General features: G+C 42.0%; 1 protein-coding gene across 4 annotated transcripts in view; it reads right to left on the reverse strand.

Moving 5' to 3' along the window:
* pnpla7b (patatin-like phospholipase domain containing 7b) overlaps window positions 1–26,552 on the reverse strand; it is a 317,033-nt gene that overhangs the window by 130,690 nt on the left and 159,791 nt on the right. For all 4 annotated transcript variants that reach the window (XM_078550357.1, XM_078550360.1, XM_078550356.1 and 1 more), the window contains one exon: window positions 7,162–7,225. In XM_078550357.1, coding sequence (XP_078406483.1) covers window positions 7,162–7,225 — 64 coding nt within the window. The remainder of the gene's footprint in view (window positions 1–7,161; window positions 7,226–26,552) is intronic.

The following is a 26,552-nucleotide window of genomic DNA, read 5'->3' on the forward strand; positions in this document are numbered from 1 at the left end:
GATGGTTCAGAGACAGCAAGAAGAAAAGGTTACAAGCCCTTCACTGTCAAACTTTCCCTCTGCCTGGAGGGTCTGCTGTTTTCCTATGACTTTTTATTTGGTTTCCTTAAAATGCTTGCTATTTGTCATTTTTCAGTTCTAAAAAAAAACCTGTCCCAAACCTGCCTCTTTTCTCCAATAATATTGATGGACTATTTTCTATTTTTGTTTCAGATTTGCAACATTTTCAGACTTTGGTTATATTCAGAGACACAGTTACAGAATCATCAAACCCATTCTAGATAAGACCTAACCTCATTCACATTTGCAATTCCTTCTTTAAAAGGATACTGATCCATAAAGGAGAAACTGCTTCCATTAGCAGGAGGTTGCTAACCAGAGGACACAGTCTAGATAATTGGCAAAGCATCCAGTGGGAAAATGAGTTTCTTTTACTCTAGCTGGTTATGATGATTTAGAATGCACCGACCAAGAAAATGGTGGAAGCAAATTCAAAAGTAACTTTCAAAAGAGAATTCGACATATACTTGAAAAGGAGAAATTTGTAGGGGTATGGGGAAAGATCTGGGCGGTGGGACAAACTGGACAGCTCTTTCAAAAAGCCAACAGTAGACACAATGGGCCAATGGCCTCCTTCTGGGGTGTATGATTCAAAGGTTTGATATTTAGCTACTCCAAACCAAAAGAAATTGCTGAATAGCTACGTGTGGCTATGGCAATACCACGTCAGCCACCCGTGCTAGTTTGGCAGAAAATGCCTTGCATACATTCACACAGTGCAGGCAAACACACTTTGCCCTGTCTGTATTTAATTTAACAAATATCTGCCACGAATTAGTAAAGCACTCACAACAATTAAAAAGAGTATCTGATTTTATCTTACTTTTTTTGGAACCAAACACCCCAAAACATACTCGCTGCAAATGCATAGAGGTCAATACCCAACAATGGTGTCTATTACCCTTTTTTATTTACTAATCAGAAATTAATTTCCCAATTAGTCACTGTGGCCAATAACATCCTTCTGGGCAACACTACTGTAAACCAGCAAATTCCAATTTACTTACAGCCATTTTTTTCTTATTTATTCACTCATGGAATGTGGGCGTTGCTGGCTAGGCAAGTATTTATTGCCCATCCCTAATTGCCCTCAAGAAGCTGGTTGTGAACTGCCTTCTTGAAGTGCTGCAGTCCATCTGGTGTAGGTACACCCACGGTGCTGTTAGGGAGGGAGTTCAAGGATTTTGATCCAGCAACAGTGATGGAATGGCGGTACAATTCCAAATGAGGAAGGCGTGTGGCTTGGAGGTTACCTTGTAGGTGGTGGTGTTCCCATGCATCTGCTGTTCTTGTATTCTAGGTGGTAGAGGTCATAGGGTTTCGAAGGTACTGTTGAAAGACCCTTGATGAGTTACTAATCTTGTAGATGGTACACACTGCTGCCACTGTGCATTGGTGATGGAGGGAGGTAATGTTTAAGGTGATGGATGGGGTGCCAATCAAGCAGGCTTTCTCCTGGATGGTGTCGAGCTTCTTGAATGTTGTTGGAGCTGCACTCATCCAGGCAAGTGGACAGTATTCCATTACAATCCCCATTTGTGCCTTATAGATGATGGACAAGCTTTGGGGAGTCAGGTGGTGAGGTACTTGTCACAGAATTTCCAACCTCTGACCTGCTCTTGTAGCCACAGTATTTATATGGCTAGTCCAGTTCAGTTTCTGGTCAATGGTAACCCCCAGGATGTTGATAGTGGGGGATTCAATGATGGTAATGCCATTGAATGTCAAGTGGAGATGGTTAGATTCTCTCTTATTGAAGATGGTCATTGCCTGACACTTCTGTGGTGCGAATGTTACTTGCCACTTATCATCCCAAGCCTGGATATTGTCCAGGTCTTGCTGCTTCAGTATCTGAGGAGTCGCGAATGGTGTTGAACATTGTGCAATCATCATCAATCATCCCCACTTCTAATCTTATGATGGAGGGAAGGTCATTGATTAAGCAGCTGATGATGGTCAGGCTTAGGACACTACCCTGAGGAACTCTTGCAGTGATGTCCTGGGACCAGGATAATTGACCTCTAACAACCACACCCATCTTCGTTTGTGCTAGGTATAACTCCAACCAGTGGTGAGTTTTCCCCCAAGTCCCATTCACAGAATCACAGAGTGCAGAAGAGGCCTTTCGGCCCATCGAGTCTGCACCAACACGTGAGAAACACCTGACCTACCTACCTAATCCCATTTACCAGCACTTGGCCCATAGCCTTGAATGTTACAACGTGCCAAGTGCTCATCTAGGTACTTTTTAGAGGATGTGAGGCAACCCGCCTCCACCACCCTCCCAGGCAGCGCATTCCAGGCCGTCACCACCCTCTGGCTAAAAAAGCTTTTCCTCACATCCCCCCTAAACCTCCTGCCCTTCACCTTGAATTTGTGTCCCCTCGTGACTGACCCTTCAACTAAGGGGAACAGCTGCTCCCTATCCACCCTGTCCATGCCCCTCATAATCTTGTACACCTCGATCAGGTCGCCCCTCAGTCTTCTCTGCTCCTACGAAAACAATCCAAGTCTATCCAACCTCTCTTCATAACTTAAATGTTTCATCCCAGGCAACATCCTGGTAAGTCTCCTCTGCACCCCCTCCAGTGTAATCACACCCTTCCTATAACGTGGCGACCAGAACTGCACACAGTACTCCAGCTGTGGCCTCACCAAGGTTCTATACAACTCCAACATGACCTCCCTACTTTTATAATCTATGCCTCGATTGATAAAGGCAAGTGTCCCATATGCCTTTTTCACCACCCCACTAACATGCCCCTCTGCCTTCAGAGATCTATGGACACACAAGCCAAGATCCCTTTGTTCCTCAGAACTTCCTAGTGTCATGTCGTTCATTGAATACTTCCTTGTCAAATTACTCCTTCCAAAGTGTATCATCTCACACTTTTGGGGGTTAAATTCCATCTGCCACTTATCTGCCCATTTGACCATCCTGTCTAGATCTTCCTGTAGCCCAAGATACTCAACCTCACTGTTAACCACCCGGCCAATCTTTGCGTCATCCACAAACTTACTAATCCTACCCCCCACATAGTTATCTATGTCGTTTATATAAATGACAAATAATAGGGGACCGAGCACAGATCCCCGTGGTACGCCACTGGACACGGGCTTCCAGTCACTAAAGCAGCCTTCTGTCATCACTCTCTGTCTCCTACAACTAAGCCAATTTTAAATCCACTTTATCAAATTACCCTGTATCCCATGTGCATTTGCCTTCTTTATAAGTCTCCCATGTGGGACCTTGTCAAAGGCTTTGCTGAAATCCATATAAACTACATCAACTGCACTACCCTCACCTGCACATCTGGTCACCCCCTCAAAAAATTCAATCAAATTTGTTAGGCATGACCTCCCTCTGACAAAGCCATGCTGACTATCCCTGATCAAACCTTGCCTCTCCAAGTGGAAATAGGTTCTCTCCTTCAGGATTTTCTCCAATAGTTTCCCTAGCACTGACGTGAGACTCACTGGTCTGTAGTTCCCTGGCTTATCTCTACAACCCTTCTTAAATAGCAGAACCACAATAGCTGTTCTCCAGTCCTCTGGCACCTCCACCGTGGCCAGAGAGGAATTAAAAATTTGGGTCAGAGCCCCTGCGATCTCTTCCCTTGCCTCCCTCAGCAGTCTGGGACACAAATCATCCGGACCTGGAGATTTGTCCACTTTTAAGCCTGCCAACACCTCCAATACCTTGTCACTTCCTATATCAATTTGCTCAAGAACCTCGCAGTCTCTCTCCCCGAGTTCCATACCTTCATCCTCATTCTCTTGGGTGAAGACGGATGTGAATTATTCATTCAACACTCTAGCGATGTCCTCTGACTCCACCCATAGATTGCCCCCTTGGTCCATAATCTACTCTTTCCTTGGTTATCCTCTTCCCATTGATATACTTATAGAATATCTTGGGATTTTCCCTACTTTTACCAGCCAGAGCTTTCTCATATCCGCTCTTTGCTCTCCCACTTGCTTTCTTAAGCTCTACCCTGCACTTTCTGTACTCCACTAATGCCTCTGCTGATTTGCTCCCCTTGTACCTGCTAAAAGCCTCTCTTTTCCTTCTCATCGTATCCTGTATATCGCTGGTCATCCATGGTTCTCTGGACTTGTTACTCCTTCCTATCACCCTAGAGGGAACATGTTGAGCCTGTACCCGCCCATTTCCCTTTTGAACGCCCCCCACTGCTCTTCTGTAGGTTTCTCCACAAGTAACTGTTCCCAGTCTACCTTGGCCAGATCCTGCCTTATTTTACTAAAATCCGCTCTCCCCCAATCCAAAACATTTTTTTGCAACTTATCTATTTCTTTGTCCATAACAAGCTTAAATTGTACCATGTTGAGGTCGCTAACACTAAAATGCTCCCCTACCACCACCTCAGCCACCTGTCTGCCTTCATTCCCCAGAATTAGGTCCAGCATTGTGTCGTCCCTTGTTGGACCCTCTACATATTGACCTAAAAAGTTCTCCTGTACACATTTCAAGAAATCCGCTCCATCCAAGCTCTTAACACTATGTCTATCCCAATTAATGTTGGGAAAGTTGAAATCACCTAATATAATAGCCCTAATAACCCTATTGTTATTGTTTTTACACACCTCCGCAAATTGTGCACATATTTGCTCTTCAATTTCCCGCTGACTATCTGGGGATCTATAATAAACACCTAACAATGTGGCTGCCCCTTTTTTATTCCCAAGCTCTACCCACAAAGCTTCATTTGATGCCTCTTCCAAGATATCACCTCTCCTTACTGCAGTAACTGACTCCTTAACTAGTAATGCAATGCTTCCTCCTCTTTTAACCTCTCCCGTCTCTCCTGAAGATTCTATATCCCGGAATGTTGAGCTGTCAATCCTGCCCGTCCCTCAACCATGTCTCTGTGATGGCTACTATATCACAATTCCACGTGTCAATCCTCACCCTTACCTCATCAGTTTTACCTGTAATACTCCTGGCATTAAAGTAGAGGCCATCCAGCCTTGCCTTACTCCCTTGAAACTTAATGCAGCTGTGCTCCCTCTGACTTGATTGTTTTACTGTATTATGATGTGTCCCTATTCTGCTAACATTCTGTGTCCCCTCCCCCTGCTGAATTAGTTTAAACTCCTCCCACCAGCACTAGAAAACCCACCCGCAAGGATGTTAATCCCACTCTGGTTCAGATGTAGACCATTCCGCTTGTACAGGTCCCACCTTCCCCAGAAATCGTCCCAGTAATCCAGGAATCTAAAACCCTCCCTCCTGCACCAACTCTTAAGCCACGTATTCATCTGTGCTATTCTCCTATTTCTGTGCTCGCTAGCACGTGGCACTGGGAGTAATCCAAAGATTACAACCCGAGAGGTCCTGCTTTTCAGTCTACTGCCTAACTCCCTGAATTCTTGATGCAAGACCTCATTCCTCTTTCTACCTATGTCATTGGTACCAACATGTACCATGACCTCTGCTTTATCACCCTCCCCCTTCAGGATGCCCTGCAGCCGTTCAGTGACATCCCGGACCATGGCACCAGGGAAGCAACATACCACCCTGCAGTAACGTTGACAGCCACAGTAGCACTTATCTGTTCCCCTGACTATAGAATCCCCTACTATTGCTCTTCCTCCCCTCCTGTACAGGCAGGCTGCTTATGGTGCCAGAAGCTTGGCTCTGTCTGTGGTCCCTGGAGGGATCAGCACCCTCATCAGCCTCCAAAATGGAATACCGATTTGCGAGCAGGACCCCAGGGGACTCCTGAACTACCTGCCTGTTTCTCTTGGACTGCCTGGTGGTCACCCATTCCCTTCCTTCCTCAAGTCCCTTCAGCTGCGGTGTGACCAACTCTCTAAACGTGCTATCTGTCTGCTCTCAGACTCGCGGATGCTCCACAGTGTCCCCAGCCGCTGTTCCAGCTCTGAAACCCGAGCTTCCAGGAGCTGCAACTGGACAAACTTCCTGCACACATGCTGGTCCCGGGCACTGGAAATGATCCCGGCTTCCCACAGGGAGCACGAGGAGCACATCACAGCTTTGAGCTCTCCTGCCATGACTTATCCCTTTAAATTAAACCTTTTAAATCAATTACTCTAGGGCCCTTCTTTCCTGATCCTCGTTACTACAGAATATACAAACTATAAACCACAAAAAGACCTTAAACTATAAGCGATAAAAGTAGTAAATACTTACCCGGCCTTACCCACTACTTACCAGTCATTTCTCTCCCTTGTAGCCTCTACTGCTGCAGCAGGGCAAGACCACTCTCTGAAGATTTAATAAGTTGGATAGCAAAGAAAAATGCTAAGAGCATCTCTTCCCCTCTGCACCGAATTCCCACTGTGCACCAAATTGCCAATACCCACACTCACTCTGGCTGTGTCTCACTCAGGATTAGGTCTCTCCCCTGCTCGTGTGCAAGCTCACTGATCGTGTGCTTCTAATAGTCCCTTTCTTAAATAGAGCTCCATTGATTCCAGTTTTACTAGGGCTCCTTGATGCATCTTTGGCCATATGCTACCTTGATGCCAAGGGCTATGCAAGAGCTTAAGAAAAACCTGAATTGCTTTTTAATCTCCAAGTAATAGCACTTCACCCTGGCATAACACTTTGTAAGCAGGATTTACAGAAACCAGCTAAAATAGGAATAATAATTGTCAACAAAGAGTAATTTTCTATTCCCTATCCTGAATATATTGTTCTCAAAGCCACCTCAGTTGAGATGAGGTGACTCAGCACAGACCAGGGAACAAACCTGGGAGCTCATAAATTTACCATGCCATGTCAACAAACCAACTGAGAAAACCCAAAGTTTGGAATAAAATTTGGGTTCAAATGTTCCCAAACTACAATGTTCCTGAATTTGGAACTTTCCTCTCCAACTTTCAGACAGTTGAATCATCCTAAACGCTCGATGGTAAATGCTAAATGCTTATCTATATGTTAACTAGTACCTCCCAGGTCTGTCTTGTTTTTGTTGGCGAGTGTGCCGGCATTGTGTATGTAACCTGCCACATCCAACAATCCCTTATGAAATCCGAATAACCAAACGAAAGACGCAATAGAACGAGATAGCATGACAGAGGCAGGAGGCTGAGTAAGGCAGGGTGTGGCTTTACCTGTCCAAAGCAGTAGATCCAAGGCGCTGCTTGATGACATCACTGTTCAGAAGCAAGGTAGGACCTGAAATAAAACAACTTAGTTTTACTTTTAATTAAATATATGGTGCACTAATTACAGCAGTAAGGATTCACACAGTGAAAAATGACCATGAATGTTTACACTACAATTGATCTGTGCGTAAATAAAAAGAACAAATGAAAAAGTTCAAATAGCCATCATTGCTATTTGGAAATTATTAATTCGTCCGAAACTATCATCTCACTGCCTTTGGGGCTTTTTACGCAAAGTTGTGGCACTCAGGTAGCAAATTGTGAATAAAGTGTAGAAATTCAGGACATTTTGTACTGATAATGTGGTGTGCCACATCAAAATGACTTGCCCTATTCATTTCAATCATTGCAACTGTGTGAAAATCCTAAAACTCCCAAACAGACAGCACTGTGGGAGCCACAAGGACCACCACCTGCTGAAGGGCAAGTGGGTATGGGCAATAATTCTGACCTTGCTTGCAGTGTCCATAACCCAGTAATGAATTTTAAGAAGTGCATTACTGCCTCAAAGTTGCATCATCATATTCAATATTAACAAGCACAGCATGGTATATATATATATATATATATATATCGAGCATGGTTGCACTACAAAGCAGTCTTTGGGAGCACGTTAGGTTCTGAGGGGCAATGGAATAAATTGGAGTTGGAGCATCTGGCACAAATCCCAAATTTGAATGTTGATTTGCAAGCAACAAGTGCAACACATTCACCACCTGCAGACTGCTAACGTCTCACCCCACACTGCCGCTTACAGCATGTTAGACCAGCACCACATCCCTCACCATAAATGGTTTCTGAGGGGAGGAGATAAAATATCCAAACATGGAGCTTTTCTATGCCTACCAGATGTCAAAGCAGCACTGAAGAACAGTGTGCAGCAAAACAATGATTGCATGCATTATTTACAAATCCCTCTATCATCTTGTCCACTCTCCATCTCTGTAACCTTTTTGGCGTTACAACTTTCCTAGAGCTCTGCATTTCTCCAATTTTGATCTCTTACACCGCCTCAATTTTCTTTGCTCCATCCACTGGCAGCCATGCCTTCAGCTGCCCACACCCAAAATTCTGGAATCCTCTCCCTAAAACTCTTTATAGGTCTATCTCCTCCTTAAGGAGGCAAGAGAGAATCCAATCATTTCCCCATGATATTCAACAGTATTACCTTTGCTACCCTGTCAAGCCTCTTTGGAATCTTATGTTTCAATAAAATCACTTCTTGTTCTTCTAAACTCCAATCTGTTCAACCTTTCCTCATATGACAATCACATCATCCCAGAAATCAACCTACTGAACCTTCATTGAACTTCTTCCAATGCAAGGGGGACAAAACTTCACACTGTACTTTAGGTGTGGTCTCACCAACACTCTCTGTGGTTGTAGCAAGACTCCCCTAATTTAGTACTCCTTCTCCCTTTCAATAATGGCCAATATTTAATTTTTCTCCCTAACTACTTGCTACACTTCATGATAACCTTTTTGTGTGTAATGTATGAGGATTCCCAGATCCCTCTGTACCGTAGCATTCTGTCGTCTCTCTCCACTTGAAGAATGGTCTGCCAGTTCCTCTCAAAGTCACACACCATCCTGACTTGGAACTATACCAACATTCCTTCACTGTCACCGGGTCAAAACCTTGGAATATCTTCTGTAGCAGCAACAAGGGTGCATCTGCCGCATACACTGCAACTGTGCAAGGAAGAGGTTCACTATCACCTTCTCGCAGACTATTAGGGATGGGCAATAACGGCTGGCTTTGCCAGCGATGCCCACATCCCATGAACAAAAAAAAAAGCACATTCCTTAAAACCTACCCCTTTGATTAAGCTTTTGGCCACTTGTCCTAATATCTCTTTATGTAGCTCGGTGTCTAGTTTTGTATGACAATGCCGTGTGAAACGTCTTGAGATGTTTTACTACGTTAAAAGCACTATATAAATATAAGTTAGCGCACTGGAGGGAAAGGAAAGGAATAGAAAGAATCCAATTTATATTGCTCACACAATATTGCTCTCTCCACAGGTGCTGTCAGACCTGCTGAGTTTTTCCTGCATTTTCTGTTTTTGTTTCAGATTTCCAGCATCCACAGTATTTTGCTTTTACAGTTTATATTGCTGCTGCATATGTGGTAATGCTGGACACAAACAGAATGTAAAACAAGTGGTCACCTCACACTCAACAAATGAAGATTACCCCACACCACCCATCACTTTTTTTCTGTGGAGACTGCAAAACCTTTCCTTACTCTTGAACCCAGAACCACAGCTAAATCATTGGAGGTTCACTCTCTCTTCAAACCAAGACACTCACCAAAAAAAGCATAAGAGACAGAGAAACTGAACAGAGAAAAGCAGAAAAGAAACAAAAACCTGCACTTATATAGCGCCTTTCACAACTTCAGGGCGGTCCAATGTGATTTACAGCTTGTAGTCTTTGCTGTAATATCGGAAATCCGGCAGCCAATTTATACACAGGAAGCTCCCAGAAACAGCAACATGATAATGAACATATATCTATTTTTCTGATGTTGACTGAAGGATAAGTATTTGCCAGGACACTGGGACTAACTACGCTGCTCTTCTTCAAAATAGTGCATAGAATCTTTTACATCCACCAAAGAGGGCAGACAGGGCCTCGGTTTAATTTCTCATCTGAAAGATAATAGAGTGCTTCCCCTCTGCATCCCACTCAATTGTTAGCCTAGATTTTCGTGCTCAAGTCTCTGGACTGGGACTTGAAGTCACAGTCTTCTGACTCAGAGGCAAGAGTGTTACTAACTGAGATATGACTGACACTAAGAGCTGTAATAAAAACAAAAAATGCTGGAAATACTCAGCAGGTCAGGCAGCACCTGTGGAGAGACAGAGTTAATGTTTCAGGTCAAGATGACCTTTCAGCAGAGCTGCACCTTTAGGGGTCAAGGGTGAGCCAGGATCATGCACTTGTTTCCATCGCCCACCCCCACTTCATGTGTTGAGTGTGAGAAGAGTTAAACAAACACAGGAATCATTCTGCTCCATTCTCGGCATCTCCAAAATCTAGTTACAGCTCAATAGAGCCTTTGCTGCATACCAGGGTAATTACCCTCCTCCCTAGAGTATGGTGCATGGTGTGATGAAGGGAATGACAAGACTCCAGGCAACTAATGATAGTGGATGCAAACTTTAGGGACCAAATCAGTGAAAGAATTATGTTAAACATTTATAAATCACTGGTTGGACCTCAACTGGAGTATTGTGTCAAATTCTGCACATCACACTTCAGGGAGGATGACAAGGTCTTGGAGACAGTACAGAGCAGATTTACCAGAATGGTACAGGGATGACAGAGCTCAGTTCTACAGAGAGTCTACTAAAGCTTATATTGTTCTCCTTAAGAACAGGAGAGATTTAAGAGTTGTTCAAAATTATGGCTTTGATCGCGTTGGTCCGATCCAGTAGCAGAAGGGTGGATAACCAAAGGACACAAATTTACGATAACTGACAGAATACCCAGACGACATAAAATAATAATTTTTTTACACAGCAAGTTATCATCATCTGGAATATGCTGTTTGAAAGGGTGATGGAAGACGACTCAATGATAATTGGATATAAATACTTGAACAGGAGAAGGTTGCAGGGCTACAGGGAAAGAGCAATAGAATGAGAACAATCGGGTAGTTCTTTCAAAGAACAGTTCAGATCCGTTGGGCCGAACAGCTTCCTCAGATGCATATTTCTATGAATTAGGGCTAGGTATATCACAAGTGGAGACAATGAGTTATTTTTATTTAGGAATTATAGTTACAAGGATAATTAACCAACAGGCCAACACGGCTCACTTGATCTACTCCTGGATATATCAGCTCACAAACTACTAATCTTCTGCCCAGGAAATTTTGGATTCAAGGGTCATTTTGGAGGAACACAAGGTAATGAACAGGATTGATAATGTTAACCTTGGCTTTTTAGAACTGAATTAAGATGGTGAGAGGCACAGAGTCAAACAAACAAAAATTAAATTAGGATTAATGTCAGGAAGTGAACATTTGAAAGAGAATTCTGGGCAGGACTATGGAAGCATAAGCCCTGAAATTATTTAAAAACAAAGTTGGATAATGTGACAGGGGGACTGTAAGCTCTGAAAAGATGAGGTAAGGGGGGACAATTATCTTTGTGAAATACTATAACCATTGGAAATCTCACAAGAAGCATGTGCATAAAGCAGACATATCTTGTCTGCAAAACACAGTTCCAGATAATTTACCAGTCATTTGCACAGCACCATAGGATAGAAAAACAGCAAGTACATTTCTTCATAGTGAAAGAAGTAATACAATGATGAAAAAGTGTATCATAGAATAATCTATGAATAATGCAGATGTCATCGAGTAGATAGAAGGCATGGTGCATATCGGTTTCTGATCTCCATAGTGATCAGTAAGAGCAGAGATACTATTTTGGATCGCAGGTGATTCAATGGTGGAATGAATGGGTGAGAATTCTCTCCCATGGGGTCTTCACATGCCACATCTACAATGTCAACCAGGAGGATTAGAGGGAGATATTTCTCTGAAGGCTCCTTATTGCATAGTCAGGTAGGTGGTTTGTGGTCTGAGTGAGGAATGAGTTTCCTGATAAAGAAATCACTTGCTATTTGGTTCTTATCAGCCAGATTCAGCAAAACAATGCATCACAGCTATCAGGAGCATACTACAGCTTAAAGATCACAATAATGATAAATGACGACTTGCCCTGGGGTAAAAATGTATTGCCCTAGGATGAAGCGGTAACTTTTAGACTTTACCTCTGGGAGAAGGATAAACGTAGAACTATTGCTGGACAATACAACTTTGGGGCTGCAGAGTAGCGCTGTAACACTACAAACCCAGCATTCCCAGTGCAATAATACAATCCCTCTTAATCCATTAACAAAATCATTGACCCATAAAAATGAGGGCCGAGAACTCTGCTGTTGGCCAAGGGATGTGAGGGCACAAAGGGTTCTCACTCCCAAGCCTGATCTGAGCCATGCCAAGTACAGGCAGTGATATCTTCCCACAAAGGGTGGGAAAATTGGACAGGAGTTGATCTGTCTACCTGGCAACTTGATCTTCTCAGTAATCAAGTGGTGGCAGGACAGGGTGGGGCCCCAGAACAGAATGAAGAGAGACACGTGGAACTACCAACTCTCAACAGTAGAGATGCAAGTCCAGATGCAAATGGTCAAAGCACGCGGTTTCCGTTAGCGATGATACGTCATTCCTACGGTTCAAGACATTGCTAGTGCTGCTCATCTCAATGCAATACAGAAGGCGCATTTCCATAATGATCATACTGATTGCCAAACTAATTTCAACTAACTCTTGACTGCAGCCTCTTTATATCTGTTCACAAGGTGTAATTAAATATATTTCAAAAACAAACAAGAGTAACAAAAACAAACATTGCAGATCATAGAGCTGCCGATATACAACAATTTTATTTTTAATAAGATGATAATTTGCGTTTGGAGAATGTGGTTTTTACAGAAAAGAGCTGCAAACGAGGGGGAAAAAACTCCGATTTTCTCCCTCTCTCAATTACTCAAATATGAAATATTCATTTATTCTTACTGAATCCCTTCAGCATGCTGGAGCAGGAATACATTAAAAAACCAGTATAATAAAGACTAATGAATGCAAGATGCATTAACCGGCTATTAAGCTATTTGAAGACAGTTCTGTCATGCCTGCCTCAGTTCAAATGGCTGTGCTTACTGGCAACCTGCCTTACACATTACCAATTAAATTGAGAAGTTATAGCTTAGTTTATCTTCAGTGAGCTTTAAAAGCACCATTCCACAGATGAGAGATGGCTCCCCACATCTGCTGCTAAACTTGATCTAAACCTTACATGCAAATACAGCAAGCAATTAGGAAGGCAAATGGTATCTTAACTTTGCTACAATTGGGTTTGGAGTATAAGAGCAAAGAAGTCTTACTAATTATACAGTGCATTGGTGAGGCCATACCTAGAGTATAGTGTGCAGTTTTGATCTCCTTACCCAAGGAAGGGCGTACTTGCCCTAGAGAGTACAAAGGTTCACTAGACTGGTTCCTGGGATAAGGGGCTGAGTAGACTTTATTCTATATTCCCTGGAGTTTAGAAGACCGAGAGGCGAGCCCACTGAAATGTGTAACATTCTTAAAGGGCCTTGACAGGGCTGTTGCTGCAAGAATGTTTCCCCTAACTGGGGAATCTAGAATATGGAATTACAATACCAAAATAAGGGGCTAGCCATTTTGGATGAGATGACTTCACTCAAAGGGTTGTGAATCATTCAAATTTTCTATCCCAAAGCTGTGGATGTTCAGTTGTTGAGTATATTCAAGGAAGAGGTCAATAGATTTTTCAGTACTAAGGGATAATGGGATAGCGCAGAAAGGTGGAATTGTACTAAAAGATCAGCTGTAATCTAGTTGAATGGTGGAACAGGTTTGAAGGTTCAAATGGCCTACTTCAGCACCTATTCTGATGTCTTCATGACTCTCATTCCAATATCAAAACCATTGGCCCATCAAAATGTGAGTCTACAATTCTGTCACTAAGGGAACCAGAATTAAAGAAAGACAGACTTGCATTTCTCTAGTACATTTTACAACCTCAATATATTCCATGGCGTTTTACAGCCAATTAAGTAGTTCTTAGAAATGTAGTCACTGTTGCACTAAAGGAAATATGCTTGCCCCTTACAAGTGCTGTGAATCATTTAAGTTCATGATAGAGGGCAATTAAGTCTGACACCCAAAAAATTCATTATGATTTCTTTACTCTTGTACAATACACTCCTACTAATAAAACCCAAAAATCCACTGGCCTTTTTATGGTTTTAGTCATCCGCACTTGAACATTCAAAGAATTCTGTATTTGGAGAATCTTTTCATCCACACCCTTCAGCATCTTGCCACTGAGTATATACTCCCATTCCATGAGTTCCCTCCCAAAATGTATTAACTAACACTTGCTTGCCAATTCTGCTAACCCATCTCAGTCTCCCTGAAGTCTTTAACAGTTCTCCTTGCTGTTTGCCAAAATAACTATTTGCATCATCAGCAACTTTGAAAGTGTGTTTTATTTAAATTCATTCATTTATTGCCCATCCTTAACTGTCCTTTAGAGGGTGGTGGTGAGCCACCTTCTTGGAAAACAACAGAGCTTAAGAGGGCAGTTAAGAGACAGCCACACTGCTATGGATCTGGAGTTACAGGTAGGCCAGAATGGGTAAGAATATCAGACTTCCTTCTCTAAGGGACATTCATGAGCCAGATGGGTTTCATAACAAGCTGGCAGTTTCATGATCATCATTCCTGAGACTATCTTTTTATTTCGGATCTAATTAATTGAATTTAAATTTCCCTAGCTGCTGTGATGGGATTTGAACTCGTGTCTCCAGAACATCAGTCTAGTGTTAGGGTTACTAGTCCAGTAATATTACCACTACATTACCATCCACCAGCCCTGTTCCCCATGCCCAAGTTTGAACCATGTCCATATACTGAGGACAAAAAATGAATCCAGCGCTGACTCCTGAGGTATAATACTTCCAACCCTTTCCTCAGCTGAGCATCACTCATTTACTCTAACTCTGTTTCCTGTCCATCAACAAACTCTCCATGTAGCTAAATTTCCTCTTGTACCATATGCTTACATTTTCCTCACTGGCTTCTTCAGCTATCTTATTGAAAATCCATATATACTGCACCTACTGCATTCCTGTAAATATGGTGAAATGGAGAGAGACGAGAGGAGGCTTGCATAGAGCATAAACAACATCTTAGACCACTTCAACCTAATGGACCATTTCTGTGCTGTAACTTCTACATAATTCTTTATATCCAATCAATTAAATCATTCCTCTTGTATAATTTCCCCTAATAATTCCCCCCATATCATTCTTCCTGTAGAACATACTCCAGTATAATTCCAGATGCACGATTTCTCCCTGTTCAATCCTTGGAAAAGCAAGCAGTCAAAAGGATAAAAAATAGAATCAGCCAGTGCTGGGTAGGTCAGGACCTAAAACTTGACAATACTCTGACATTCACATCTATGTGTGTGTCAAATATGCTGGATGGTGCTTTAAATTGGATCAAATTAATTAAATTAAAATCTAATTTAAAATCTAACTAAGTTTGGGGTGAGTTCTCTGTATCTAATTGCACCAAATGAATTGATAAGAAGGCATGTCAGTGGTCAGCAATAGCTTTGCAACAGCTAAAACACAACAAAATTGACAAAAGGAAAACAGACCCTGTGTGTTAGTTGCATTCAGCTTTACTATCTTTAGTGTCTGTCAAAAGCAGTGCCTTGCAAGGTAAAAGCAATCCTTGAATTTGGTGTTTTGTGCTGCGATTCTTTTCAAGCATCTCATAGGCTCCAAAGCACACAAGCAAAAAGCCCACAAAAACAAAATGTTCAGACAATAGGGCAAGTCCCAGTATGCACAGAAGTCATGGTCATTCAGAAAGGCTGAGAGAAAAGGAGGAATTGGCTTTGCTGGGGGTGGAGTGGGGAGGCAGGGAAGATCTGTGTTTATCATGGCCAACATCGTCATAGTCGGAAACAAAAAAAACAGCTTGGGATATTTATTGACTTGAAGTTATCACCATAAGTTTAAATTTGAAATTGTAATTAGTTTAGTGTTAAGACAACTTACACTTCTTTTACATTTCTCACATTGAGGGATATCTTGGAGCATAGGGCAATGGGCAAAGAATTGACACCAGTGAGAGAGAGTGAAATGGGTGGTTCAGAGGGGGCCAAAGACACAGATCTTTAGTAAGCTTTTGGCATTTTTGAGAGGAGGGGTAAAATGGGTGTGCTGAGAGATGGAGTTCCAGAGAGTTGGGGCATAATGAGGCAACTGTTCAGCTGCAACAATACTCAAGAACATTGATATCATGAGGGGCAAAGCAGGTTGCTCTATTGACAGCCCTACCACCGAATTTAATAACCCCACCAAGGATGCAGTGCACACAATCTCCAGGGTGCATTGCAGCATCTCACTTTAACATCACCTCAGTCTTCTCTGATCTCCACTAAGGTCATGGAACCACCATCCCCAAATTACATTAAAATGTTGGTTTGGACTTATATTGCCATTGTTGAATCAATATCCTGGAATTTCCAACTGAACCCTGTTGTGAGAGAACCAGTAGCATGAGGAATACAGCAGTTTAAGAAAAAAGTAAGGCATAACCTCCTCAGAGCACTAAATGCAGTCTCGCCAGTGTCACCCAAGTACCAAGAACAAAGTTTAGAAAAGAAAATGATGGTTGATCATCAAATAAAGCACAAAAATAGAACTTTTAAGGGAAAAGTTTTCCTTTAACTTCCTGCTTGCTACTGTATTTAAATTCCCATGGGACTAAGGATAGCCTATTTTACAGAACATAAGTGAAGTACTAAAGTAACAAAAAAGAGTTCAATAAAATCACCTGGGATCTGACATTGGGGCAAACAACTTTGTTTTCTGAACATCACTGTGATAAAAATGAAGTATGTTTATCTAAGATTCAGCATGACTTCTTTAACTCCATTACAACATAGGAGGATTTTTCTTTTAAAGAAGCATCCTTCACAAGAAACATGATGCTCATTTTTGTCTCAGCTAGGCATCTGAAGGAGGAGGCCATGTTGTTCAACTATTTGAACAAAATTCGCAAGGTGCTTATATGTGCTTGAGTTAACAATTATTTAAATTCATTTGGTCACGATCATTTTCGGTAAAGTACTTCTCACCTAGGTTGATTCAAATTGAAAAGCCTGTCTGAAGTTTTCAGGGGTCGGCAGGTCAGATACCTTCCATAGATAGTGAGTGAAGAAAAAAATCACCACATAAAAATAGTTCAGTGCAATAGACATGAATATTTATGTTCTTATTTGAGGAATAATAGATGAGCTTAGTATCTATCATATAAGCTGTACTGTGTCATTCGCTTGTACTGCTTAATAAACTTGCTTGGCAGTTAAAGCTTAAATCAAAGTCTAACTTGGCAAGAACAACTTGCATTTATATAGCATCTTCGACATAATAAAAACGTCCGAAGTGCTTCACAGGAGGGTTACCAGGCAAAATTTGACAATGCTGTCACTGTTAATGACAATATTCATTAATAGTTGAATGACATTACTCAACTGGCTACTGAAAGCAAGATGGATCATATGATAAAACTGATCAGCTAAAACAAAGTAAAAACAGTTCTCTATTAGATCCCCAGGCACATTACAAATTGACTTGGACATAAGGGCACATAGGTGACATAGCGAGTTCAGATATTCCCACCCCAAATACAAAATACTTGGATTTAAAACAAACATAACAATCACAATACAGTCATGTCTGTGGAGTTTATTATCTCCTGTAACAGGCAGTGGAGCGAAATCTTACTGCGGCTTAGATCAAGTGGGCTTACACACATGTTCCAACCTGTGCCACACGCCCTGCATCGCAGGTTGCATCGGGGACAAAAAGTGTGGGAAAAGGCAGCATGGAACTGTGCAGCTCTCCAGACAACACTGAGGCAGATGGGTGAAGTAAGGAAAGGAGAGGGAAAATATGAGAGATGTAGATATGAAATAAAGTTGGTGATAATATTTTAACATTAGAATTGATTGGAATTAGGCTGCTTGGTGTTTCGAATCAGCTTGTAAACAGAGAAATGCAATTAAGAAGGCCTGAACTTTGAACTGCTTACTCATAGGATCACTCAATAAAAGATCAGAAGTCCCCTATAAAGTTGCTGATGGGCAAATGAAACTGCAAGGCACTGAGATTGAAGACGTCTGAACTACCTCCACCCTTGCTTCCGTACATATCAGCACATTGTGGGAATTAGATTGCTTTGCAAAACTAGGCTAAACAATAATGCAGGGCTGGTTTGTCCACCTTCCTATACCACTGCCCCCCCACCTCACTTTGCTGTTGGACCTCTTCCCAATTTTCAATCATGGCAGCAAGGAAGAGTGAACAATGTTACACAAAGAAAATAGTTCACATACAGCTCACTCATGCACAATTTTTATAAGGATAAAAAAGGAGAGACAGGTGAGAAAGTGAGGAAGAAAATGGTACTGCTGCAACCCAAGGGAATGAGAACCTGGGGGAAGATCCATAAAGATTTGAGATGAGTTTTTGGGGATTTTGGAGGGTTTCCAGAAGGCCCAGCAACACCAGGTGCTTCAAATAGCACAAAACTCGCTTTGGTTTGTGATCCCTACCACCCGTTGCTGGGTCAAAATCCTGGAATTCCCTCCCTAATAGCATTGTGGGTGTACCTACACCAGAGAGCGCAGCGGTTCAGGAAGACAACTCACCACCAGCTTCTCAAGGGCAATTAGCGATGGGCAACAAATGCTGGCCTAACCAGTGAAGCCAACATCCCATGAAAGAATAAAAAAAAGCAGATTCACGGGAACACTATCACATGCAAGTTTCACTCCAAGCAACACACCAGCCTGACTTGCTGTTTCTTCACTGTTGGTGGGTCAAAATGCTGGAACTCCCTTCCTAACAGCACTTTGGATGTCCCTACACCACATGGACTGCAACAATTCAAGAAAGCAGATCACTACCACCTTGTGAAGGGCAATTATGACAATAAATGCTGCCCCTGCCGCATCCAGTGAACAAAAAAAATCAAGAGTAACATTTTGATTGAGGTGTGAGGCAACCAAAGCACTTACTGTAGAAGCTTAAAAGCTCGAGAAACTGCGTAGGTGCAGAGATGGATATTGAATGAAAGGATGGAGATATGGATCTGAAACATGCCCTTGTGAGTTTAGCAGGGAGACTGTGCACTTTGGAGACCAACTTGGAATAAAATAGAATGAAGTGTTTGCTGGATGGTGTCCCATAACACATGTCATTGGATAATGGCCCATTAAGTTGTACATGGAGGGTGAACGCATGAGTGAACATTAAAAGATCTGAAGCTTTGTTCCAATCTATTTTACGGAGATTGCAGGGAGGAGAAATATCACAGCAGGTCTAAAGCGGCAATGGAATCTTAATTATCAGTGCCATTTAACCAATTACAAAAGCTGTGCACTTTTTAGCCTTTTAATGAAAGCAAAGTGTCGATCCCATTAAACTCAGTTGTATTGCAGAGCCAAATAATTTACAAAGAAGATGATATATAGTAGTTAACAATTTAGCAAGTGGTGGACACTATAAATTGAAAACCTAGTTTTAAACAGGGGGTTAGACCAGAGGGTTAGTACTGATCGATTTACTATTACAAAGCAGCCAGGTGACATTATTTGCTTTAGCAGCTGCCTGGAAGTGAAAAAGAACAGAAACAATCCCATTAAAAAAAAATCTTTAATCACAATAATCCAATTTTGTGCAACACCACTGGATGCAACAAACCCTGATCCAATTTTCCATTTCTCATTTTCTGAGCCATGCACACACATGCTACCCGTGCATAATAATATGTCACAAAATTAACACTATACTGCTGCATCACAACAATGTTACCCACAGCCATCAGGCGGAGACTCAAACTGTTTTAATCTGATTCACATGGTAAATATACTATGTGATGTGGCACTGAGCCATTCTGACCAGGAAGGTCCCGGATTCCATTGCTGGCCTACGCTGAGGCATCAGACCACAGTCCCTCAAAGGTTCAGGGAGCAGGGAGCGAATTACACTCCCAAACACAACTGGAGCATCTTCACATGTGGCCATCAGTTGAAGACAAGATGAAGCTCAACTGTAATGGTGCCATTCCCCACCTCCTCTCTTCTGGTCCCTCTTTTCTCACCCTGCATCTGACTGGTTTCCCTCCCTCTTCCCCACACACAATGCCAGTTCCCCTCCCCTCACTTTATGATCCTACTCCTCTTTCATCCTCATCCACACCCCCCATACCCAATCGCCCTCCAAGCTTCCAAGGCACCCCCATCGAAGTTGAACAGCCAGCCTTGAGGAGATGATGGGAGACAACTGGGAAGGTGAAAAGAGATCGCTCCACAATGCACCACTAAAAAGGAAATGGATGTTTGAACAAAACAAATGCCAAGTGTTTCCATCCTGCTGCTGTGACTAAAATCATTGACTGTAAAAGCAGAAGAAAGCAGGCGTGTGCTTGAAGATAATGAAACTCAAATTTCAGAAATGTACATTAGCTATGTGCGTCTTTCAGGGTAATGTCATTACACTCCGGCTGAAATGGAGTATACCATGATGACCATCATCAATCTTACCAGCCCCAGGTATTCAAAAAATATTTCCACACACCAGTAGGTCAGCCTGCCTCCTGGTTATTAATGATACTATTGCATGTAAAACAATAAATAAGCACAGGGAAAACAAGGTCAATTTTAATGAAAATCTCATCTCAGGACGAAAGTGATAACAATAAACCAATTTGCCTTTGTGGCTTTCAGCTTCCTCTGCACTATTATTTATACTTGACATGAAATGTAAGGATAATCAAAAAATTATTTCTTGATCAATCGTGATATAGATAGCAGCTGTGGCAGAGTTTTTATTGAAAAATGAATACTCTTCCACATTATGTTATAGAATTATACAGCACAAGGCCGTTTGGCCCATTGATATCAATTTTTAAAAAATTCTTTCACAGGATGTGGGCGTCATTGGCAAATCCAGCATTTATTGCCCATCCCTCATAGCCCTTGAACATAGTGGGTTGTTAGGCCATTTCAGAGGGCGGTTAAGAGTCAACCACATTGCTGTGGATCTGTCACGTGTAGGCCAGACCAGGTAAGAATAGCAGATTTCCTTCCCTAAAGAGCATTAGTGAAACATATGGGCGCAAGAACATTGGAGGCTTTGGCGTGCGAGAACGGTGGATCCATGGTCAACAATGGTTCCATGGTCACCATAACTGAGGATAGCTTCATATTCCAGATTTATTAATTGAGGTTAAATTCTGCCAACTGCCGTGGAACCCATGTCTCCCCAAGTATTAGCCCAGACCTCTGGATTGCTAGTCTGGTGACATTATGACTATGCTACTGTCTCCCCCAATTGGTTCTACTCCCCTGCTCTTTCCCCACAGCCCTGAAATAATTTCACTTTTAAGTGTTCATCAAATTCCCTTTTGAATGTTACTATTCACCACCCTTTCAAGCATTGCATTCCAGATTGTGACAACTTGCTGAATAAAAGAATATATTACTTGGCTTTTTTGCCAATTATCTTAAATTTATGGTCTCAGGTTACCAACCCTGCTTCATGGAAATCTACTCTATTAAAAACCCCTCAAAATTTGGACATCTAATTAAATCACCCCTTAACCTTCTTTGCTCCAAGGACAATGTCAGTCTCCATAGCCTCTCTCTTATTATAGGCAGGATATTACAAGTAATATTCTATGATTTAACGTAGACTATGTTCTGACAATAAGCCATTGTGTATCTCTGTCATCCCTGGAGGCCATTATCTACTGCACTTAGGGTATCTCCGACATTTGGGCTGAATTGCCTGTTTCTGTGCTGTAAATTTGATGTAATTACGTGCCACTGCTTTTCAGCAAAAACAATGACTGCCTTGTGCAAGCCTTTCACCTTGATTCAGCACTGGGCTGGGGTGAGAAGGCTTGTATAAAAGCAGTTTAGGAAATTAACACCGCACTCCCCCAACCCCGCAGCCCCAAACCACACATATCCTGAGCTTGTGTTGACACCCTTGGAATCCTGAGACTTCTTGACATAAACATCAGAGACCCAAGGTCTTTTCTTGAAAACATGTAAAAATTTTATGCTCAAGTTATTCCATCCTGAATAACTTATTTTATAGTTCTTATGCTCCATACAGTGACAATGGGCAGGCAGATTATCACTGGGTCAACTGATGGTCGATGTCACCGGAGCTTAGTCTGTAACTATAGCTCTCGTGATTTCACCAAGTTTTCTATAGAGATATGGGAAGTGGACAGCAATGGAAGAAGGAACCTTGGTTACACAAATAGATAGAATAGAAATGAGTGAGAGGGGCAGAAGTGAACCAGGAGCAGAAATTAGCAGTGATGAAAGAGTGATAGGCACAATGAACAGAGGAAGAGAGCAGCAGTGCAGCTCAAAGGAGATACATGAAAGAGTAAAACATCCATGAGAGTAAAATAAAAGATAATTGTTAAACAAACTGGGGCAACGGTTCATGCAGACCAAATCTGCAAAACAGCACAAGACATTATCTAGCAGGATAACCAATAGCTCTTCATTCATTTTAAGCTTTGCACACCAACAATGTGACAGCCTTTAACTTGAAAGCAGTACAGCAAGGAAAAGTTATAATTTCTTTAAAATGTATGTGGAATCTGTAATTGTTTTTAAGAATGTTTGAAAAGAGTTTTTAAGAGTTTACAAGAATTGCAAAGGGATCAATTGTAATGCTCTGAATAAGATGAAATGCTGGTCCATATGATTTAGCATCGCTTAACCTGGAAGCAGTACCAAAAGGAAGGAAAATAACATATGAAAGTCATGTGGCTTGCAGACACAAAGGAGACCTGGTGGCAGAAGGCGATCAGTGCACAGGTGCAGGAGCTCTTGAAGGCATTGTGCATGAAGGCTAAAAAGGTCTGAACGTGGAAGGCTGTGCGAATAGCACAGGGGCTCTAAATAGCTGTGTGTTTTACCAGAAGTGGCTAAACCATGAACTAGGGGCATTATTAGGTGGTTTGTTGAAAAGGAATTCTGGAGAGCTATACCAACAGGATTGTTGTGACCCGAGGAAGGCAGGGCTCACAGAAGTGTGCCTTGTTGATGATAATCATACCGGTGAAACTCAAAGGTGAAAGCTGTTGTCAGACAGAACTTCTAAACTACCCTGCGTTAATAAAGAACAGCATATTGTGGGACTGTGTAGCTACGTAATGCCACACATGAAAAAGGGAATGCACGTGGTTGTGTAAGTTGTATCGACTAAAGTGAAATTTACCTTTTTCTTTAAAGTATCATTTTCCTGTTAATTCATGTTTAATTTCTGTTGGTTCTGACTTGTGTTAAAGTAGAAGTTACTAAATGTCAAATCTTGTTGGTAATTTCTTCATTTTGGGGGCTGTTTGGTAGCTTTGGTTATTTTGGTTTACAGTTCCCTCCCAGGGATTGTAACAACAGCTTCACCGTTCTTGCATGCCAAAGCCTCCACTGTTCTCGCACGCCAAAGCCTCCACCGTTCTCGTACACCAATTGCACACTACCATTCTCTCATCAATGGTTTCATCATTCTTGTACATCCTGGTACAATCCACCTTAGCACACCAGATGCATTCAGTGCAATGGTGAAAATTCAGATCAACATTCAGGTAATTTTTACCTCTCCCCAATTTTTATCCCCCACCCTCTCCAAGATGCAGCCTCATCCTGTGGTTTAATTATTCCAATGCACTCCTAGTCTGTTTCCCCATTCTACCTTCCATAAACTTGAACTCATCTGAAGCTTTGCTGTCCATATCTTTACTTGCACCAAGTCCTGTTCACCCATCACCCTATGATGCTGATCTATATTGGCTCCTATTTAATCAGTGCCTCAATTTTTTAAGTTCTCACCCATTTTCAAATCTCTCCATGGCCTCGCCCTTCCCTATCGCTAAACTCCTTCAGATCCATAACCCTCCAAGATATCTGTGCTCCTCTAAATCTCTCCAGAAACCCTGATTTTCCATCAGCTGCTGAGGCACTGAGCTCTAGAATTCTCTTCTTCAACCTCTCTGCCTCTTTTTCCTCTATAAACCATCCTCTTTGACCAAGCTTTTGGTCATTGGACCCAATATGTACTTAAGCGGGTTGGTATCAAACTTTGCTAACGCTCCTGTAAAGCCCTTTGTGACATTTTACTGAGTTAAAGATGCTATTTAATAATTTAATAAGTTGTATTGATGCAGTGAGGTTGAATAGCCTATTGACCCTGGTCGGAATCAGAAGCTGGTCCTGTTCTTGTCTGACATCGACATCGACGCACGCACGCACACACACACACACGTAGATATTCCAACTGGGACCAGTGACCAAAAGCAAGAACCCTGGCTGGTTACTCTCCTCTAAGAGCATTAAAACTATTTAGCATCCCTACTGTTGTAGTGATTAAGATCAGCTAACTTTGCACAGGTCAGGATTCACCTGTTGGTCTTACCTAACAAGTATGCATTAGTCAGGGAATCATAAAGTGCAGGTTATCTGGCACTTGCTTCCACTTGGCAAATGACAACTTCATTTGAGTGAAATTTTCCTGCTCAAGTTACTGACATCTCATGTAAAAAAAAAACTGAAAGCTTGTCTAAATGTTCTGATACATAAATATTTGTGAGAAACAAGGTAAACTGAAGTCCTACATTCACAACTCTATACACAAGGATGAAAATCCTGAAAACATACTGCAAATCTGTCAGCACCTGAGGGCACAATTAACATACACACAGGTAAGGTAGCCCATATACGAGACTCCTTCCTTGCTGCTGTCGCAGGAAATCAGATCTTAATGTGCCACATGCTCTATGTGCCACTGTTGCTGTTTGTAGCCAGAGAGCTGGGAGCCCAGAGAGGCAGTCCATTATCAGAATGGGAAATGTTCGCAGTAAGTTCAGGATAGACAGGAGAATGTGACAAGGTAAAAGCAGGGAAATTCACTCTGTTAATGAGGTGTAGTAGTACAACTTCCAGTGACCTAGATTTCTAGCCTTATACCCAAGGATCTACAGTAAGCTGGCATGTTGAGTAACCTGGCAAAGATCTCATTTGCTTTTGAGCGCTGATGGCACTGCTTTTTCACCAATTTGTTTAGATTCTCTATTTCTTGTGTGTATGTCAGCACACATGAATATATGTGCATGCACATATCTGCATGTACATGTACACATGCATCATACAAAAGGTAAATCTATTTATAGAAAATTGATATTAAAAGCACACTGAGCCCACAACCCCAACCTTGCCCTCAGCTTAAACTTCCAGCTTCCCACTCCCCAGCTTCCTTCCTACCCAGCCTTTGCTCTCAGCCAATGCCCTCATCTCAAACTCCTCCTGCACTCATTCACCCAGCCTCATATCCTGACCCAGCTCCTCTCCTCTTTGCTGGCTCCCAGCACTCGGCTGTGAATCAGTAATTTCTTAAAGTGCTGAAACACAATCATTTACAGGCACTTCTAAAAACAAATTACTGCTCCTTATCTTGCCTTCAACCCCTCTTCCCAGAGCTCCCAGACATTAAGACCACCCCCTCCTCTCAATGCTCCAAGACGCAGACTTTCAGTGATCCCAGAATCTGCTCTATTGCTAGCAGAACCCCTCTCTGCATCACTCCTAGTCTAAGGCTTGTTTCCATTGCTCCCAGACCAGGGCCTCATCCAAAGCTGACAAATCAGTGTCTCTGCGAATACTGCTTGGGAAAACGTCTCTGCTTTTAAAAAAAACTCTAACTCCCTGTAAGAAGCGCCATGGAACATCAGCTAATTAAATATTGTATATGGCACACACTTAACTCCAGATGTAACACATCCCCCCTGTTAATAACTTGTAGGAGCACTCTACAGTATATTTAAGCATGCGGTTTCTTGATCTGACCATTTTCTGAATCACTTCAAAAATCATTCCAAATTGCACCCTTTCCTTTCAGGCTGATTCCAGTCCAGTGTTTTGTATATCCATACCTGGCTCTGCCAGTGATGTAATTCCAGAAAGAATATTTTATCCATCATGGTAGCAGCTGTAGGCTTTGCTCAGAAATCACAAAGGGAAAATATCTGAATGAGTGCTTCGAATTAAAAATCATATTACATTGTGTGATTTGATTAATACTGTATGGAATAACCTTGCAATTACATTGGATTTACTACAAAGTCACTGTTTCTTCTGTCTCTTTGAAGGTGAGATCCAGTGTGAATGAAACTGTCAACTGGCCAAACAGTCTTCATTAAGAGTAAAATAATGAATCCCAAATGAACCTCCACTGTGAGGCTGAAGACCAATCCCTGCAGCCTAAAAATGTGTGTTGTTGGCCAGGGGTTGGGGGGAGTCACCAATAAAACCATAACAGCAAACCACAGGCCATTTCTGGCCTTTTGAAAGCCAGTGTCATGCTTGCAGACTTTCATTTCCTCCTGCATAAGATTCACCAATCATCAATAGAAACATTAAAATGAAAGACAACAAGTGAGCAGTCAGCTTGTCATGGTTGCTGAGGGAAAGATTTCGTTCCTTTGCTGTTCTCATTCACTAATTACCCTGATAGAACAGTACTGATAGCTTCTACTGAACACAAGTGAACTGTATCGTTATTAGTTTCGCCATAAAATTACTTGAACATTTTCACAAAAAAAACCGTGAGATTCTGAAATT

The sequence above is a fragment of the Cetorhinus maximus genome, chromosome 10 (genome assembly GCF_964194155.1).
Source record: "Cetorhinus maximus chromosome 10, sCetMax3.hap1.1, whole genome shotgun sequence".
In the NCBI taxonomy this organism is placed as follows: Eukaryota; Metazoa; Chordata; class Chondrichthyes; order Lamniformes; family Cetorhinidae; genus Cetorhinus; species Cetorhinus maximus.